The 20,782-nt window shown below is 41.8% G+C and overlaps 1 protein-coding gene across 6 annotated transcripts in view; it reads right to left on the bottom strand.

Annotated features, from left to right (window-relative positions):
- Window positions 1-1,569: 1,569 nt before the first annotated feature.
- Window positions 1,570-20,782, bottom strand: part of CAST (calpastatin) — a 148,849-nt gene continuing 129,636 nt past the window's right edge. For 5 of the 6 annotated variants that reach the window (XM_066603012.1, XM_066603011.1, XM_066603013.1 and 2 more), the window contains 19 exons: window positions 20,366-20,464; window positions 19,637-19,720; window positions 19,505-19,552; window positions 18,979-19,074; window positions 18,701-18,790; window positions 16,936-17,040; window positions 15,800-15,883; window positions 15,125-15,172; window positions 14,513-14,605; window positions 14,279-14,368; window positions 12,776-12,868; window positions 11,745-11,837; window positions 11,630-11,665; window positions 11,196-11,291; window positions 10,366-10,437; window positions 9,818-9,886; window positions 6,047-6,115; window positions 4,655-4,718; window positions 1,570-2,255 (listed from right to left, as the gene is read on the bottom strand). In XM_066603012.1, the coding sequence (XP_066459109.1) occupies window positions 4,662-4,718; window positions 6,047-6,115; window positions 9,818-9,886; window positions 10,366-10,437; window positions 11,196-11,291; window positions 11,630-11,665; window positions 11,745-11,837; window positions 12,776-12,868; window positions 14,279-14,368; window positions 14,513-14,605; window positions 15,125-15,172; window positions 15,800-15,883; window positions 16,936-17,040; window positions 18,701-18,790; window positions 18,979-19,074; window positions 19,505-19,552; window positions 19,637-19,720; window positions 20,366-20,464 (1,422 nt within the window). In that variant the 3' untranslated portion in view covers window positions 1,570-2,255; window positions 4,655-4,661. The remainder of the gene's footprint in view (window positions 2,256-4,654; window positions 4,719-6,046; window positions 6,116-9,817; window positions 9,887-10,365; window positions 10,438-11,195; window positions 11,292-11,629; window positions 11,666-11,744; window positions 11,838-12,775; window positions 12,869-14,278; window positions 14,369-14,512; window positions 14,606-15,124; window positions 15,173-15,799; window positions 15,884-16,935; window positions 17,041-18,700; window positions 18,791-18,978; window positions 19,075-19,504; window positions 19,553-19,636; window positions 19,721-20,365; window positions 20,465-20,782) is intronic. The other variant, XM_066603014.1, reaches the window with a different exon arrangement.

The raw sequence follows: 20,782 nt of genomic DNA, 5'->3' as shown, positions 1-20,782 counted from the left end.
TCACTGTGAACAGCATTCTGCAGTTTGCTATCTAATGTGCTACAAGGAAGCTACAGAAGCCAAGAGGATTTTTAGCCGATAAACAAAGTGTCCCCTAAAAACGTATCCATGGCCTTTAAATACCATACCAATATTTTAAAAAAAATTACTTGATTTTTCTATGTATGCTGACAATACTTGATAACACAATAAAAGGTGGTTTGTTTTAGCCCAATGGCTCTTTTTTTTGTACCTTTCATATTAAAGGGATATTCACAAGATCACATTGGTAGCGCAGTGTGTTATATATCTAAAATCCTTAATCACACAGACATGAGTGAGGGCATTATAAGGGGTCATCCAAGATTCCCTTTAGACTGCTTTTATTAAACATGGTCCATTACAATAAAGTTACAAGTGTGACGCTTTGGTAAGATGACTGTCTTTTACAAGTATGCTGGATAATTTGGAGATGGCACTCTGCACCAGCTATACTCCTTGCTGTGGAAAAAACTGCAGTCATCCATCTTTCTATCGTAAAATCATTAATCTTTAGCACATGTTGAGCGTGTGCAGAACAGGCTGTGCCTCTTCTCTCTCCCTTGCGTTCAATAAGCTCAGCTCCCCCTCCTCTGACAAAAGGTTAATAGTTTCCTATGGGCAGGTATGGTTTAGTTGATTTTATCAGGACTGTTGGAGATAGCAGAGCTTCGGGCCCCCTCCCTGCTTCACATTATTTAAATACAGGAAAGAACAGAAGGGTTAATCTGCTCCAATTAACCCTTTAAAGTCCCATTTGCATGGGACAAGCTGTCAGGCAAACGATGCTCAACAGCACATCCCAGTGAAGCTCGCTCCTATGCTGTTACACAGGAGCGAGTATCGTTGACCTCGCTCAGAGCACAGCTAGCGTGGAGGTGGAGCATCTGGGAAGCGTTCTCCCCTCACCTGCCTCCATTCACATGGTATGTCAAGTTGTTCAGTTTTCTGCATGCAATAACTGAACAACTCTTATTCAGTCTCTGCTTTCATTACCATAGGAAGACTATCGTTCAAACGCCCACAGGAGCACGGGAACTTAAACAACTCTGAACGATAATTGTCCCGTGTAAATGGGTCATTAGTGCATAGGCAAAGTAGTGTTACTGGTAAATACGCAGAATTGGGAGGTGTTAGCAGCAAGGAGGTGATGTAGGTGCTTCTAGGAACTGTAGTTTCCCAGATAAAAAATCTAATGATGTGACTAAGCAGAAGGACTGATCTGTTTCCAATGTGAAGAAGCCTTCAACAATGGGAGTAACCGATTCTAAAAACAGAAGGGAGGCACAGAGTAAGCTAATTTGCACCGGTGGTATTCTTTTTAATGATGTTAGAAAGTATTGGGCTTTTGACAAGAATGCTTGATTGTGGGATAACCCCTCTAAGGAGAACATTTACCCTCTGCAGTGCACATACAAAGCATTTCTACTACAGTGCGGCAGAAATGGCCATGTTTTAGCCGTCTGCATGTTACTGCTGTACTCTTGGGTTCTTAAGAGCCAGAATTCCTTACAAACCTCCTGCGACACGATGACAAACGAGACCAGCACATGGGTTTTCATTAAACTTTATTTTCGATAGTGTTCCACAGTTATAAGTTTAAAGCAAAAACAGACCTTATATCACTTCCACTGACACACACCTAGTAAAAAAATCTATTTCTCTGCACCAGGCTATGTACTATCCATATCAAATCCATTTATTGGGAATCAGTGCAACCATCTCCTAAAAAAATATAACGTTTTAATAAAGGCCTGCCCATGCCAAAGAAGCCCCATTACATGTTGTGTGCAGAAAGAACAGGGGATTGGCGAGTAAAAAAAAGGCACAGTTCTTGTAAACAGAGGATGTGTTTTACATTATACTGATCGACGTGCAGCCTGTGAAACATCCAGAAATACTTCCAGTGCTGCCCTCTCACCATGCATACAGTCATGTACACGTTTATCCGTAACCTCACACGTTTTCAAGCTCACAAATTCTTTGTGGAAAGTATGTGCAAAGGCTTCGCGAAGCCTTAAGTTTATTACTTACATTAGACATTTCATAACTATAGAAGCTTTGCCCCTCAAAGAACCGGAAAACAGATTTTGCATAGAAGAAAAAAATAACTAATTTAGCGCTTCCATAAAAACAACTGGGTCTGAGGAAAGGTACAGTGTGGAAGGCATGTGCTTGTAGGAGACTTTGTTCTTCTTAAGCAGTCCTTATACACAAAACTAAGATGGAACCCACATCTGAAAGAAAAGCACAAAGAGCAGATTATCATCAGCATTTACGTATACAGGAATTCTACACAATGCTTAACCCTTTCCAATCCACTGTCTGACGTCTTCCAACATTTGAGTAAAGCCTGTACAGCTCCGATGTCGGAAGATGTCCAGCAGGGTATTCTTATTGTATATTACTGGCCGCTCTGTTGTCGGAGGCCTCTCCGGCATGTCACATACTGCAGTACTGGCTGTAGCCAGCAGATGGTGATATTGTAAAATAGCAGAAAGAGTAAGTTCCCCTAGGAAACCCTGAATCCAGAGATTGTATATAGTTTGCAAAAAATAGAGGACTGATCTGGTCGCAGGAAAAGTGAATACAGCCTTAGGGCGCCCACCCACTGGCGTTTTTTTTCCCTGCGAAATTCGCAGCATTTTTTTCTCTGCAGGGGTCTATGGGACTTGTAATGTTAAAATCGCGATCGCGCAAAATCGCGATCGCGATTTTAACATTACAAGTCCCATAGATCCCTGCAGAGAAAAAAATGCTGCGAATTTCGCAGGGAAAAAAACCGCCAGTGGGTGGGCGCCCTTATACTTGCCTTATGTTTGCCCTTGCAACAAGTAGTCATAAGGGTAAAAGCTGTAGCAGTCAGTAATGCTCTTGTTCATCAGTAAGGTCACCAGTAGTGTCCCTACAGATCATAAACATCATGATGTATTCCTATAGATGGAGGGACTGCATCTAGCACAGCTTCCACAGCTTTTTGTCGTTAAGACAATTACCATTTATCCAATATGAATTAATCTGGCATGTAGAAAATGACACATACAAGGTCTAGCCTAGTAACTGTAAGGGTACCCTTACACAGGGCAAAATCACTGCGGGCATTCCGTAACTGAATGTCAGCAGCAATTCCACGTTGTCAAAATCCACATCTAAATGGTGCTAATTTGGCATGGTTTTAAATTGCAGACCAGCTACGGTATTTAACCATTTTATTTCAGGGGTTGAATCCCACAGCATAAATAGACATGCTGCAGATTTAGAATCTGCAGAGTTTTTCAAAAACTCTGAGGATTCGTTGCAGAAACTTTCTGTACAATGTGATTTCTGAAATCCCCTCCATGTGGCTTGTACTGTCAATACTGTGAAATTTCCACAGCAATTCTGCAGCGTTTACTGCCCTTGTGAAGGTGGCCTAAGGCTTCTGTCACATGATGATTATTTTTTTTTTATCTCCAGCACCAGCTCACAGTCTTGGGTTTTCATTTATGCAGAAAATTACATATGGACAAAGACAGGGATGGAACCATAGGCTTTCATCTGTGAACTAGAGACCTCTTTGGTCTCCATTTTACATGGTTTTCATCCACTCATTCTCTATATCTGGATGAAAAAGTGCCAAGAATGACGCTTTTCTATCCAAAAAAGGGTGACCGTAATGGAAACCATCTAAAACAGAAACTAAAGAGATCTCCGTTAAACCCTAAAATTCTGTAGAGTTGCTGTCTAGGTTTCCGTCCCCAAGTAGTTTTCTGCATAGGTGATGGAAAGTCAAGGCAGGGCAGATGCTGGAGTGTAAAATGTCCGGTGATAGAAGTTCAGGTGTGCAGGTGGTCCAAGTATATGGATCCATGCGATGTACACTGTATGTTTGGTACCTCTGAGACAGCTTCAGCCTTGTCCACACTTAATTAGGCCAGGTACTGCACCTGGATGTGGACAGGGTCTGGCGATAACCCCCTGGGAATGCAAGTAAATGGAGTACTTTATACCCCCAATCACATGCCCTGGAATAGATCTGCATGGGATAATGCACGCGCTGCAGATTGTAATATCCCTAGTTTGTTTATTACTGCCAGAGATTCTGCACAGAAAAGCCATGGATTACAATAGGACTAATCCGCGTACGGATCCATTGATGCATCCGTGTCTGAAATCAGAGTTTCACACTTGGATGTCTGCTGTGGATTGCTTGAAGAAAATGATTTGCTTAAGGAAAATCCAATCCATATGAATAGAGATGAGGGAGTATACTCGATAAGGCACATTACTCGAGCGAGTAGTGCCTTAGCCGAGTATCTCCCCGCTCGTCTCTAAAGATTCGGGAGCCGGCGCGGGTGACAGGTGAGTTGCGGTGGGGAGGGGGGGGGGGGGGGAGAGAGAGATCTCCCCTCCGTTCCTCCCCGCTCTCCCGCCGGCACCTGAATCTTTAGAGACGAGTGGGGAGATACCCGGCTAAGGTACTACTCGCTCGAGTAATGTGTCTTAGCGAGTATACTCGCTCATCTCTACATATGAGCATAATATTCTCTGGTATAAGCAGAGCATCCATGGGAGAAGAGTTCCCACAGTATATTGGAGCAAAGCATACTTTTTTCTTAATGCTTTTTATGTAAATGTCATTACTGTGCTGACTTACCAATGGTCTAACTTTTGTTCGTCTTCTGGGCACTAGGCTTTTCCAATGACCTCTGACTTGTGGACTAGAACAAGGACAAAAGCACAGTGTTTAATATATACAGGTATATGTTTTTTTCAAAAAGCAAAAACTATGCGCCCCAATATAATGTATCAAATGTGTCTGCTTTTTAGTAGGATGTCCGGCTACAAGTGATCATCTGTAATCTGGCAACAAATGTTTTAAAGGGGTTGTCTCTGACTTTACTACTGATGACCTATCCCAAGGATAGGTCATCAATAGTTGATTGACTGTTTTCTGATGCTTGGATCCCTGCCAATCAGCTGATATGGGGCCAGGGGAAATTAAAGGGAGCTATGCCTGCAATTGTAAACTAAGCACTTGCATTATAAACAAATCGGTCTGCTTCCAGCTCAGTCCAAAATGACAGGTGGCTCAATATGAGTTGATCCTTGAGAATAACAAGCAGCAAGACCCCCCACCAACCAGCTATTGATGTCTTATCCGTTAACTAGTATGGTCAGGTATGGTTAACTGCTAAACCAAAGTATCAAGTACAAAGTATAGTTAGAATCATTATTAAAATCAACAGCATGGGAAGTTAATGTCACAGATAAAAGGCTAATCAGCAGCAGCAAAAAAAAAAAAAAATGTTTTCAAGACAATGGGGCAGATACACTATTGTAATGTGCCAGTTTTCTGTCTTGGATGCTTGGCACCATATATAATATGTTTTAGACACCCATTTCCAGTGGTGAAGACATGGTAAAGAGGACCTAAATGTGACAAAAACTATACCAAATAATGGTGCATAAAGACAGAAATGCCTACAGATGCACCATATTTATCACCCAACGTGTGTCATGGTGTTAAAATTGACCAGATTTATGATTTATCACCATCTAAGTTTGCACTATTTAATCTGTCCCAATGTTTAAACACGGCTTCCATTTCTTCTTGGTCACCTGCACTAGAAACATATTGTAGAACAGAATGACTGTTGTCAGTTTGCCTCCACACAGTTCAATTAGTCTCTTAACATGTGTGTTGGTATGGCAGGCCAAGTCCCATTTATTTCAATAGTATTCAGCCTTTACCAACCCGGACCATTGCGCAATGTACAGAGCTGTCTGCTTTCAGCAGCAGAACAGCTATATACACAAAGATACCAGCCTGGGAAAACTGCTGAATCCTGGAGATCTTGGGTGGTAGACCCCCACCGATTTACTATTCATGATCCATCCTGAGGATATGTCATCAATAGCTGGAAGTTGGACAACCACAAATTGTAAGATGATGAAGAGCATTATGCAGCATTTCCTATAGTACATAATTATTGTGAGGTTTTGTATAAAAGCATTGGTCAGAATACTCCAAATGTATCATTTATACCTTTGAGGAATCTGGAACCTTCCCTGATGGCTCTGTTTTGCTGACTGAGGGAGTCTTCTCCACCTTATCCTGCAACAGAGATGAATGATTATGCTGCTAACTGACCATCACTGCGCACAACCCATTTTAGACTTAGACCCAAATTGTGTAAGAGAAGAATCAATAAAATGTATACGCTTGAGCAAGAACTATAATTACATACAGTAATAAGGGGTTGTATCAGGTCAGACATTGATGGCGTAATGCTAGATATCCGATCAGTGAGGTTTTAATCAGTGGTGTTGCTGCATAGTCCACCATTGAATCTAATAGGTTTACCATATGAGTGAAGCCACCAAGAGGTGAAGTGGCAGAGCTCTTTTCTAGCACAACTAGGATGTTTTATCCCCCCACAGTGATTAAAATTGACCAGATTTATGATTTATCACCATCTAAGTTTGCACTATTTAATCTGTCCCAATGTTTAAACACGGCTTCCATTTCTTCTTGGTCACCTGCACTAGAAACATATTGTAGAACAGAATGACTGTTGTCAGTTTGCCTCCACACAGTCCATTTAGTCTCTTAACATGTGTCATGTCAGGATACACCAAATACCTAGAATCCTACTCTTAGGCCTCCCTCACACAGGCGTTTGCAGTAAATGCGTTTACTGCGATTTCAGCATCGCTGGCATGCATTATGCCAGTGTTTTCAGCACAGCTGATAATGCAGCCAAGTAAGCTGAAAAGGCACTTGTCTGTGCCTGCAGGGCATCTCTTGCTGGTAACGGGGTTTCAAGACCACGCCTCCAGCAATAGATTGCTATGATTGGCTGAGCTGCGAGCCATTCATTCATTGAATGGCTGTGATTGGTGCTGGATTAGCCAATCAGATCAATCTCTTCCTGGAGACATGATCTTCCAACCCCGTAACTAGCAAAAGATCAAGACTCTTGACAAGAGTCAGGGACCCAGACAGCGCCAGCAGCACAGAGTAGAATTTTTTTTTTTTTTGGTAGTGCAGCTAGCGCTGCCCAAAACATGGCACCAGGCTTTGCCGTGCTTTCAGCAGCGCTGCTAACACTGCCCATTCATTTGTATGGGCAACACAGGGCTAAAAACTGCCAAAAATAGGACATGCATCGCTGTCAAAGAGCAACGTTTTGTCACTTGTGTGAATAGCCCCATTGAAATGGATGGGAGCGTTGTACAGCATTTAGCGCTAAAAGCTGTAAAAAAACATCTGTGTGCGGGAGGCCTTAGTCATTTAACAACATGTTCCAGGAGACATAGATGCAGCAGTATGTGAAGGATGAGGCGTCACGTGTGCTAACTGTTCCATCTGGTGGTGAATTTAAATAATCATCAAAGATCAAATTTGCTATTCTTGCAGCCTTTAGAGCAAAGCCAGACAGATCTGCATGTATATTTGCATCTCCAGGTGATCCAGGCAGTAATAAATTAATGCATGAGGTTTGTATTGTGATCAGTGATTAAATATTTAGCATGTTCCTCTGTACGACACTGGAAAATATCGGTGTTAAACATGACATCCAAGTGGGATCTCAGCAGTTTACATTTACTATTAAACAATATTTGCAGCCTAACGATGAAGTAACATCCACTGACTTTCTGGCCTTGTTTGAAAATTGTTCTACAGCACAGAAAGAAAGGCACTTGAACAACTATCTAGCAATCCATCATTTATTTGCAGATTTGTGAATGCCCTATGGGTTCTTCTTTCTCACCATCTTAGGCTTATCTTTTAGAGATGCGTGAGCATGCTTGGTTAAGGCAATGACTTGAGCGAGCATCGGTCTTTTCGAGTAACTGCCTACTCATCCGAAAAGAGTCAGAGGGCGGCGGAGGTGGGGGAGAGTGAGAGAGATCTCCACCCCGCAACCCCCCACCGCCCCCCGAATCTTGTCGGATGAGTAGGCAGTTACTCGAAAAGAAGGATGCTCGCTCAAGTCATTGCCTTAACCGAGCGTGCTCGCTCATCTCTATTATCTTTATATGGCCTGGTGGGAGGAGCGTTATCTGTATGCCTCCCAGATTGGGTGGTATGGGAGGTATATAGATGACCTCCTCCTTACGTTGGGCCAAACTCTGTGGATGACTTCGGCAGTTATATCCAAGATAATGGGGATAATTTGAATTTTTCATTGGAGCATTGTATGGAGACTACTTCCTTTTGGATTTGTTTCTCATTGGTAATTCACTTAATCATAGAATTTAGTCGAAGTTATTTAGAAAGGCGGTTGTGGGCAACACTACTTTTTTCAACGAGTTGTGATCCATCTCATACTGTTAACAATTTGCTTGTCGGCGAGTTCGTAAGGGCTAAAAGAGCATGCTGTCTTGCTTCTGACCATGATAGGTTCAAAAAAGGGGATACTCCAAGTCTATTGGCGATGGCAAACCTAGAAGCTCTTATCTTCCAGATGACAAGAGTAAGACAGATACCAATAGTTCTATTATTTTTTCTACTACGTTTAGCAAAGATTTTTCTGCTGTAACTAATGTTATACGTAACAACTTGCCCATACAACGCCAAGATGATGCTTTAGCGGTTATTTTGAACTCAGGAGTATGTTATGTGGCTAAAAGAGCTTGTACAATAGGCAATAGAGTTTCATCAAGTGTGTATAATCCTTTCCCCTCAAAACACCAAATGGCTTAATTGTCATGGCTGCTACCCATGCGGGGGCAGTAGATGTAATCTGCGCCATAAAATGATAGAAGTATTTTCTACAAAATAATCCTACATGTTACAATCCATCAGTAATTGCAATACTACCGTGTTTCCACGAAAATAAGACACTGTCTTATATTAATTTTTGCCCCAAAGTGTCTTATTTATAGGGGTGGGGGGCCTTATATTTACCTGGTCCGCGGCATCCCAATGGTCTTCGGTGGCGCTGCGGTAAATTGTGTCCTCCTTGTCTCACAGCTGAGCTTCTTCCTGGTGACAGGTCTTTGAATACCCCGCCTCAAGCAAAGCAAGTGGTGTGATTGGCTTATCAAGCGCCAGCAGCCAATCACCACCGACGCTTGATGAGCCAATCACAGCCAGTGATGTCATTCACTGAATGGCTGTGATTGGCTCATCAATCGCCAGCTGTGATTGGCTGCTGGCCATCAATTGCAGCGTTCGCTTTGCTAGAGGCGGGGTATTCAAAGCCCCGTCACTAGCAGAAGCTGAGATAGCAGATGGGGAGGACTGAGCAGTTTGCCGCAGCGCTGCCGGAGACCATCGGGCGCCGCGGACCAGGTGAGTATTGATTTCTTGGGGGAAGGGGCACGTTAGCTAGGTCTTTTTTCCGGTGGAGGCTTGAAATATAAGGCTATCTTGGCTATCAGCTGTTATCCTGAGCCGGTATCTTTGTTTACTGAACTATTCTGCTGCAGGAAGCAGACCGCTCCATCTATTGCGCAATAGCCCGAGTTGGTATGGCAGGCCAAGTCCCATTTATTTCAATAGTATTCAGACTTTACCAACCCGGACCATTGCGCAATGTACAGAGCTGTCTGCTTTCAGCAGCAGAACAGCTATATACACAAAGATACCAGCCTGGGAAAACTGCTGAATCCTGGAGATCTTGGGTGGTAGACCCCCACCGATTTGCTATTGATGATCCATCCTGAGGATATGTCATCAATAGCTGGAAGTTGGACAACCACAAATTGTAAGATGAAGAGCATTATGCAGCATTTCCTATAGTACATAATTATTGTGAGGTTTTGTATAAAAGCATTGGTCAGAATACTCCAAATGTATCATTTATACCTTTGAGGAATCTGGAACCTTCCCTGATGGCTCTGTTTTGCTGACTGAGGGAGTCTTCTCCACCTTATCCTGCAACAGAGATGAATGATTATGCTGCTAACTGACCATCACTGCGCACAACCCATTTTAGACTTATACCCAAATTGTGTAAGAGATGAATCAATAAAATGTATACGCTTGAGCAAGAACTATAATTACATACAGTAATAAGGGGTTGTATCAGGTCAGACATTGATGGCGTAATGCTAGATATCCGATCAGTGAGGTTTTAATCAGTGGTGTTGCTGCATAGTCCACCATTGAATCGAATAGGTTTACCATATGAGTGAAGCCACCAAGAGGTGAAGTGGCAGAGCTCTTTCCTAGCACAACTAGGTTGTTTTATCCCCCCACAGTGATTAAAAGCCCCTGATGACACATCCTGAGAGAACTTCCTTTATTAAGACAAAATTGTATCCTAGATTATATTATCAATGTTTTATTATGTTTGATTAGGGCCAAAATGTCAGCACTGATGAATTTTTAGAGATGCTGCTGTAGGTTATTACCTTTGAAGACTCTTGAACCTTCCCTGATGCCTTACATACGGGAGTACTAGAGGAACTCTTCTCATCCTTGTCCTGTAATAGAGAAAAGATTGCCTTAAAGGGGTTGTCCCGCGGCAGCAAGTGGGTCTATACACTTCTGTATGGCCATAATAATGCACTTTGTAATGTACATTGTGCATTAATTATGAGCCATACAGAAGTTATAAAAAGTTTTATACTTACCTGCTCCGTTGCTAGCGTCCTCGTCTCCATGGTGCCGACTAATTTTCGCCCTCCGATGGCCAAATTAGCCGCGCTTGCGCAGTCCGGGTCTTCTCCTGTTCTCTATGGGGCTCCGTGTAGCTCCGCCCCGTCACGTGCCGATTCCAGCCAATCAGGAGGCTGGAATCGGCAATGGACCGCACAGAAGCCCTGCGGTCCACGGAGACAGAGGATCCCGGCGGCCATCTTCAGCAGGTAAGTATGAAGACGCCGGACCGCCGGGATTCAGGTAAGCGCTGTGCGGGTTGTTTTTTTAACCCCTGCATCGGGGTTGTCTCGCGCCGAACGGGGGGGGGGGGGGGGGGTTAAAAAAAAAAAAAAAAAACGTTTCGGCGCGGGACAACCCCTTTAAGGAGTTTTGGTTTAAAGTGAAGTTCAAGCTAGTTTCAGACTATATTAAAGTGACACAGGAATCTCCTACTCCCACAGGCTGCTGATGGGAAACCACAGGCAAACTGCCATCTCACTGCAGTCCACTACTACATGATACTACCATTTTCACACTTCATGGTATACTTTGGCAGATTGGATTCTTTATTGTATTTTCTACTTTATGAATTATTTTATACCTTTGTAGAATTTTGTCTTTTGTCAGTTGAACTGGCTTCACAAGATGCAAAGCCTCCGGAGAGCAGATCAATAGCTGTGTCGTCATCCAAAGATTCCTAAAATAAAAGTCTTAATTACAGATACAGAATTCTACAGGAAGGGAATTTTAGTGTGTGCATGTTTATGTCAAAGGGTAGAATGTAATAAGCTGCCATAAACCTCTAGCAGCAGCTTATCTCCCAAGAGAACACCCAACATGACCCATATTCCTTTTCGGGGAGGTCAGGAAACTCCCATACACATTAGATTTTAGCAGGATCGAAGGACAATGACAAAGTTCAGCAAAGTTTTGTCTAATGTGTATTGGCACCTTTAAAAAGCCCAGACGCTACAGAATTTATTAAGATCAACATATAAGGCCATAGTAAAAGAAAAGGTAATGTTATCGGCTTACTTTTGGTTTTGCTGGTTCTGGTTGTGCAGGCTTTCCCTAAAAGTAGACATGGATGAACAATTAATTACCAATACACTATACATTACATGCCAAATTATATATATTAGAATATTACCTGGTCTTTACCGTCCAGCAAGTGTCTGTACTCCGGTGGGATTGTATCATCTCTGTCGCCAAGCCTTTCGATATGCTCTTTTTTGGCCTTCTCCTGCACATAGAGCAGATATTACACATCAATACCACATTATATACAAACTCTTTATGTCTGCCTGTTGCATCACATTACCACTAGGTGTTGCAATGCTGCTCGCATACAGAATGAAGAAATATGTATTTAGACGGCTTACGCTTGTTTTTTTATAACCTTCTTTATATTCTTTAATGTACAGTATTCTTGTTTTCTGCTTCCTTTTATATTTACATTGTGTTCTCCAAGCAAAACCCCCTCATATGTCAAATGACAAAGACCAGTTTTTCTCAGACTAGGAGGTAAGGCTTATGGATGAGTCTCCAGGTTATGGTGTGGAGTAACTGGTGGGGCAATTATAACAAAAATGACCACCTGCTGCACAGACCTTATTCTTTTTCTGCTTCGGCAAAATAATTGACTCCTGTTATGCTTATGACTAGTGGGCTCAGAAGAAAAATAAAAAAGCTAAAAAGCACACAGCTCCATACATATTGCAGTGGTCCGGCATGGTATGGCAGGCAAAGTTCCTATTGATGTTAAGTACTGGCACACATCAGCTCTGTGTACTGGAAGAGAGGCCCAGTTAACAATTGATTGGCAGGGGTCCTAGGCAGCAAACCTCTACCAATCAACGATTGATGACTTTAGTCTGAGGATAGGCCATCAATAGTTGAAAGATGGAAAGCCTCCTTTAAGAATTTTTAAAATCAATTTTATTTGGACCTTAATCGATGCAGAGACTGGTGAAGCCCTCGTGTAGTTGAAAGTTTGAGAATCCCTGCCAGATCAGAGATAGAAACATGTAGAAGTAATATAAGTATTGCACACAAATTGTATTTAGATGGAATAGGACAGCAGAAGTAGAATAGATCCTGCATACAAGACAGCTACTATATGGTGCATGGTTTTAAGGTGAAGACCAGCTGTGAAGATTAGGACATTACAGTTTCGCTCACCTTTACTACATCCACTACAGGCTTATTCTCATCTGGATCAGGTTGTCTTTCACCCAGAGAACCAGAGAGAAGATCTAGGGCATCATCAGGTATCTGCATATCATAACATACAATGTAAATATATTTTTAGCAATTCTTGTGAATTTCCAAATTAGAGCCACATTCCTGGCTACAAACTAGGTAATAGGTTTTAGGGTGGTTGCACACATTTTTTTGTAATAAGAAAATTCTACAAAAGTTTTTTTTGAGCCAAAGCCAGAAGTGAATCACACAGGAAGAAGTAGAAGTCTATCATTTACATTTACAATTCCTTTTGAATCTACTTCGGACTTTGGCCTAAAAAAATGCATGAAAAATTGTTACATTTTCCAAAACACCAATCAGCTTTTCAGAATTCCATTAATACAACTCCATATCCAACTGCAGCAAGCAGTGTGCCCTCAGTGGGTCAGCTAAATCAGTCATGTAGATAATGACATTTCTTAAATTAGGCTTCATTGCTTATAAATGTATATCAGGAAACAATGAAAAAAAAAATCTATAATGAAAAAAATGCATGTGATAGTTAAATCTGTATGTTAAGAAACTAAATGTTTTGATGCCTTGAATGCATACAGATGTATATGTATATAATAGGTGGCACTGCAGAGGCACTGTACCATCATCCTTTTGCATCCTGAAGAGGTAAGCGTATGTCTCTTGTTTCAGGAAGGGTATCATTTCTCCTTAAGGAGAGCACCTAGAAGGCGAGTGAGGAGACTAATAAGGCCATCAATACTCCTCTGGGAATTATGCAAATAAGGGAGATGGAATAATACCTCTGTAGCACCATCTATTGGAAAGTAGGATTCCTGCAAGTCAAGGTTTGCATTTCTAAGGCTTGTATGAAGTCTATTCCCAGCCTCTTGTTTCAGAAACCGCTGAAGAAGCAGCGCTCTACTTTCTGCAACTCCCACACAGTTCACTTGGGAGAGCTGCATGCAAGTGCAGACATCTCTCCAATGAAACAGGTGTGGATGATTGGCATTGGTAAATGTGGGTCAGGAGACACTTGTTCTCCAGGTTGGTGATAAGAGGACCCTGCTTTTCAGGATTTATATGTATTTGCCTATCATTACAAAAGCAAGTGGCTAACATTATCAAATCTTTATTCTTCCACCAGCAGAACATGGCACATTATCAAGCAGATCGACCAAACTTTATACACACATTACAACATTGTTTCTTCTGCCCGGACTGCTATAATGTGCTGCACTTACTGTAAGTTTGCCATAAAAGGCCCGGCAGCCAGTTTATCAGCTAGACTCCTAATAAATGTGCCTAGCCAGTCTCACATGTCGGTTTTCCAGGCTCTTCATTACCTGTATATCTCAGAAATGCTTTAGCTGAGAAAACCCTTTAGCGATAGAAATCCATGTATAGCAATAATAAAAGTGAACTAACATTACCACTAAACATGCTGTACGAACAGGAAAATGTAACCTCATTCATTCCCAAACTTACGGAGACTGGGGATTTTGCTGACGACGACTGTACGGCAGAAGCTTTAGAACAGGAAATAGTTTCTTCGGATTCTGGTTTTCCAGGTGGCTTCTAAAAGGGAAAGTAAAAGAACTTTGGAAATTAGTGTTTTCATTGTTAGCAAGTACTGCACCTGCTCTAGTGGGCCATACAAAAAGTAACTGTCTAAACCACAGAGGTTACATATAAAGCAGATGGAGTTTGCACACGACTTACCGCAGAGGACTGTGATGGTGCACACTGTGAGGGGAGAGGAATAGTGTCAAACCCTTCCGACAGAGCGTCCAGTAGTTCATCCTCGCTCATCGCCTGCATAGTCATAGTAATATAATGGAATAGAAGAAAATGAGGTTGAGCTGCAATGTTCGAATACAAAGGTAGAACTGATGCTTGTTACAGGAGCGGAGCTGAAATTTGACACAACGGCGAACAGTATATGGGAGACAGTATCAGGTGCCCCATGCCAGAGACAAAAAGCTTTTGCCTAGCAACACTAACAAACAAACGCCTCCCCCAGAGAAAACTATCTGCGTTCCTAGCAAAAAGTAGTGGTCAAATAATAAACACTATATATGTAGTCTACGTTGTTCAAGCAACAAAAATAATACATGTTTTCTACTATACAGGTATTCTATAATAGGTACACAATAATGATATGTATTAAACAAGGATACATGGTTACATGGAACAACTATCATTTACAGTACATTCACTTGATTGAACGATTATATGAATGATAGCTATTCCACATAAAGCCGCCTTAATGCCTTTAATTTGACTTAGGTCAATGAACCAAGCATCACAATACATTAAAAACCAATAGCTCACCTTTGCCTTTTCCTCAGGTTTTGGCAATAAAGGCTTCCCGTCTTTATCCTGTTATCAGAACATAAAAAAAACTAAAGCATTAATGTCTGTTTTTGTTTATTTACTTACACAATTGCAGAGGTGGTATATACATAATATATGGTTTTAACAAAACATCATCCATTTGAAAACACAAATGCAATGCTAGATTATAAAACAGATATTCTAGATGTATTGTCTCCAGCCTCTGAGATATCACTGAGCACACAGATGCAGAATATGGCCGAATGCAGACGGCCAGGTCGGATTCCAACGGTGAGATCCTCGCAGCGGGATGCAACCCGTGCCCCTGCAGTGACCTCCGGCTTACCTGTCCAGCATCTTCACTCTGCACGGTGGATGTGCTGGCTGGCGCAGAGCTGCACATGCGCAGTGCAGAGCCTGTGCATCATAGATTACGTGGCCATGCGAGCCTCGCACTGAAATAGGACATGCCGCGATTTCTCCCCCGCGAGTGGAATTTCGCAGTTGATTCCCACTCGTGGGCATGGAAATGCATTTTCAATGCATGTCCTAAGGACTGTATGTACTGCGGGATGTGGAGCTCCGGATCCCGCGGTGCAAATACACCCGTGTGCATTAGGCCTATGTCAAGACGCATCAAGTTAATGAATCCTAAAAGAACAGTCTGCCTACCTTAACTTCCTTCAGTCTGTAGTCAGGGGGTATGGTTTCTTCATCCTCGCCAAGCTTTTCTTTATTTTCCTTGCCAGTTTTTTCCTGAAAAACACAGCAATGATGTTGCTTTATTTTAAGACAGATAGACTGTATATAAGGAAGAATGGTGAGGGGGTCAGGCATACAGCCGTATTAGGAATTCATGTTTTCAGATATTTAATATAAAACACAGAAACTTGATGCAGAATAAAACCACAAGGTCCATCTACTCCACCCTATGGTTTCTCTCTTGGGATTGATCTAGGTTTATCCCAGGCAGTCTGACTTCATTTATTGTTACATTTTCCAACCAAATCTGATAGACGTCTGTTCCAAGCATCTACTACTCTTTCAGTAAAATATTTTCTGACATTGCCTTTGGTTTTTCCCCCCAACTAATGTCAGATTAGTAGTGTGTCCAGATAATACTATGCCCATTGCCTGTAGATTTCATGTAGGGGGACAAGGATGAGTTTTCTCATGGATGCCATAAGAATCGGAGAGAAAAGGTTTTTTGGCATCTTCCATTCTATACTGTTTTATTGAGTACCTATTGGTTGTTGGAACGCAGCATGCCGACATACAGTGTCCATAGCAAGGGGCAGTAACATGGACTGGAAAAAGTCCACAAGTTAATCAGAGCATGCTGTGGATTTTCAAGTCTGCAGCATGCTCATTCTGTTGTGGAAAGCCTTTGGAATTTCATGGCGGATTCCATCCCTTGCAAAGTACAGGGTAAAATCTGTGGCGAATCTGCAACAAAATCCACATGCAGCACATACTTTTTGAGTAACCTTCCTGTACGCTTCTCAAAGTTAATTGTAAGCCAAATAGACAGACGGCTATAATGTGATGGTGTCACTGTACAGTGAACACTAATTAGGGTTGCAATGGAAATCTGAGCAGGTCTTGTAAATTTATCTCCAGAGTCATTGCTAACACTCATCAACCTTTAATTTTAGTTTCATTAAAAAAAATACAGGAGTGTCACACATTACCGTGAAGCTATGTTACTAGTGGAAGTCTAGAGATCTGTATTCAGTAGAGCAGTATGACTTAAATATCAGCTATAGCTTAAAAATTAGAAAGGTGCATCTTTCCAGAAGCAAAATTACCTTAACTTTATCTACAGCAGGTTTCTTGTCTTTTGGGTCTTCTTGCCTAGTGCCCAATGTGCCAGACAGGGCATCAAGTGGGTCGGCTTTACCTGCAGGAGCTTTCTAGTATAGAACGACATTAAAACACATAAGAGGAGTAAGATATATAGCTATGCCAAAGCAGATTTAATATGTAGTATTATTGTTGCCATAGGGCCCTTGATACTGAGGACACGATGTTCCTGTGGTTGGTGTAGGATATAATACCACACCACTTACTAATTTTTCATTTTCAAGGGAACCTGTGCTTTCCCCTAAGCGGCCCAGGCTGCAGGATATAGTGACAGACATCTGATTTCAGCGTTCTGTCACTTATACCGATTAGTTTAGTTGTTTTGCAAATCTTACTTTTAAAACTTTCCCTACCCGTCTGCCTGCAGATGCCAACTGGTAGAAGTGATAAACCGTTGAAATTAACATGTCAGAGCTAATTCCCAGGACCTTAGCCCCGCCCTGTCCCGCCTCCTCTCATTACAAATAGTGCAGAGGGGCGGAGAGGAGGCAGAGATGGGGTGGGAGCTCAGAGCACTGCTCCCGAATCTTCCAGCCTCCCCCACCTGCAGACAGAGATGCCGTATATTGGCCGGCGTGAATACCCGGCCGATATACTGTCGTCTGAAACAGCCCTAAGGGACGTGACAGGTTTACCTTGAACAGACAAAAAAAAACAAAAAAAAAACTATACTTCATTTATATGGTATATTATTTCTGTCCTGTCTGTTGGTTTGATCAGCAAAACTGCCACCTCATAAATGAAATTCTCAGGAATTATGCATTTATTAGCGTATTAGCGTGATAACAGATGCTTTCACAGTGAATGATGGCTACTTTATTGTATTTCAGGTGGCATACTCGTTCAGAATCCTCCTGACTAAATTTTGGTGTTATCCTAGTTAATTGAAATAAACAGGTTATTTGGCTAATAAATACTTCAGAGAACTGAGAAATAATATTAAAAAAAACAAAAACAAAACATAACCATGAGGATCTGAAAGATTACATTTCTAGTGTAGTAAGGCCACTCTCACATGTGTTAACAAAATGGCACATTTTTAGCGGTTTTGTTTTACTACGATTCCACAAGGCATTTTCAAATGCATTCTACTGTGTTTGACAGCGTTTATTAGGGCACCTCATCATTGTAATGGGGGATGAGGTACGTTAAAAGATGCTAACGTGCACGAAAATAGAGCATACAGCACTCGAAAATCATGGCGTTAGAAACGCTGCGTTCGATTGCTAGTCTGCAAAGCCCCATTGAAATCCATGGAGGCGTTTGAAATGCTCGGGTGACATTCTTATCAGGGAGCTTCATGGACTAAAAGGGTTAAACCTATCCTGTAAGGTGACTGCATATGCATATAGGCTATGCCACCACTTTATACAAAACATGCATAGAGAATATGTATACAATTTTGTATGGTGGAGGCCCAGAGGTCAGACTCACAAGTGCAGAAGCTGCGGTGCTAATTCAGCCCTACATCCTCTTTACCGATCTTGCCTGCTCAGCACCGTGTTGCTTGCTTTTATAGAATATTGTGATGCAACACGGACACCCTGTAAACTGTGTAACTCCAATTCACCCCCTAGTATGGTTTTGAAATGTTGGTAAAACCAGAACATGTAGAGTAATCTATACAAAACATGCAATCTGTAAGCAGGAGTATTCAGTAACTTTCTACATAGCAGTAACAATAGCCAGTCTTAAGTAGATGCTACTTACAGAAGGCGCAGGCGCGGCTTTGAGAGCCGAACAGGAGGCAGAGGAACTAACCACAACATCGGCATCTGACTTTTTTACTTCTGGAGCATCCTGAGATAACAGAAATATCAAACATGTAAACAGATTCTCCTTTTATAATAATGCAAAAATGTATTTAGTTCTATAATGTATTTATCGCTTTTGTGAAATACAACAATTCATAACAAAATTAGCAGAATTGTGACTTTGGACTCACATCTGGAACGACTGGCTGCTACATCTAAAATATAGGCACTTACTTTGGGTTTGACAGGAGGAGCCTGCTGTCCAGCTGGAGGCTGGGGGCATGAAAACTCCTTATCAAATGCATCGGTCAACTCGCTGTCGCTCATGGGCTGAAATAAACAGGAAAAAAATCAATTACTGAGGGATTCTTCAAATGTTAAAGGTAAGGCCACTCACACATGCTGCTTCTTACTGCCATGCAACCACGGTACAACGCCGTCAATGATTTCAATGGGGCCTCGCAGACATGCGCTTGAACGCAATGTTTCTAATGTGGCGATTTTCAAGCGCTGTCTGTTCTACTTTGTGTGTTTTAGCTCTTTTTAACGCGCCTCATCACCCGTCACAATGTTGGGGTGCATCAAAAAGCGCTGCGGCATGCGTTCAAATACACTGCTCAAAATCATTGCAAAAATTAAACAATTTCAAGCGGGAGCTTTCTGAACGCATGTGTGAGAGTGGCCTAAATCTGAGGCTCCGGTCACACTGGTATCCTGGCTTCTGATTTTACTGAACTTTGAAATTAAAAAAAAAGTGTACCTTTTCTTCAGGAGTTGGGGGGGCTGCTGGCTTTCCATCTTCTTTTCCCTGAAGAACACAAACACATTAGGAAGGGCTGACGAGACAATCACAATGGTAAACTAAGTTGACTGTCCTGGGCCTCATACTTACATCTAGGAGATGTCTGTATTTCGGGGGGATTGACCCTTCTCTTTTCCCAAGCTCTTCAATGTGAGTGGCTGTTCTAGAAGCTTCCTGAATCAAGAAGCCAAATATACAGAAACATTTGAAATATATTTACATATTCTTCACATAAAAACGGCAGTTCATGTGATGGAAAGGTAGGCAGAAATACATGAATAATGGATACAAAACAAGTAATGCTGACTGGTGAAAAGTGTGCACTGTAAGGAGAACTGCCAACAATTTAAAGGGGTTTTTACGGTTTGATGACCTTTCTCCGTAGCCCTATTAATATATAGTGAAATAATAGAGGATTCCCTTAGTAGCAGAGCAAGATTGCAGGACGTACAGTATAACGCCACGCTGATTATGAGTATCATGTAAGGCTAAGGTCACACATTGCGGATTGGCCTATGGTAAAATCCAATGTACATTTCATTTAGGATTTTGATCTCTGCTGATGCTGCAGTTTCACTCTACTGTGATTTAATGTGCCTTTTCTGTGCGGAATCCGCAAATAAAATTTTTTTTTGCTCTGTTCTTATGGAATGAGATTTGAGCAAAACCTCTAGTTATATGAATCCTACCTATACCATTAGTTTCACAAGTGATTTCAGTAGCTGATCATCTTGTACTTTGGAAACTTAACTGAACATCCGGGCAAGTTCTCCATTACCTTATCACTACAATTCAAAAGATAAAAGTATATAGAATTACCGTCACTTCTGGACCCGTGTACACAGGAGATTCTGGGACATTGAACTCTGGGCCATCCAAAGTACCCATCAATTCATCTAATGCACTCTCCATACCAGCCTAAAAAACAAATATAAAAATACTGTAAATGCAAAGTTTTAAAAAATGTTACATTATACAATTTGCCATATTTAAAAGGAATAAAGTGGTTTTCAAATACGCGCTGGCACAAAATACCGGCAGAAAAAGGCCTGCATGCAGGACTATGTCATCTGGTAAAATGCTGGACTGCTGAGCGGAAACCAAATGGACCCCATTATAGTAAGTGGTGTCTGTTCGGTTCTATCATAAAGCGGATCTGTTTGGGCAGGGGATTCCCCTTTCATGCTTCCATAATTGAGCAGGAAAAGGGAACTTCCGACACAGATGTGAAAGCAG

This window comes from Eleutherodactylus coqui, chromosome 5 (assembly GCF_035609145.1).
Source record: "Eleutherodactylus coqui strain aEleCoq1 chromosome 5, aEleCoq1.hap1, whole genome shotgun sequence".
Lineage (NCBI taxonomy): Eukaryota > Metazoa > Chordata > Amphibia > Anura > Eleutherodactylidae > Eleutherodactylus > Eleutherodactylus coqui.
The sequence above is the reverse complement of the archived record's forward strand: the minus strand, read 5'-3'. Positions and strand labels throughout refer to the sequence as shown.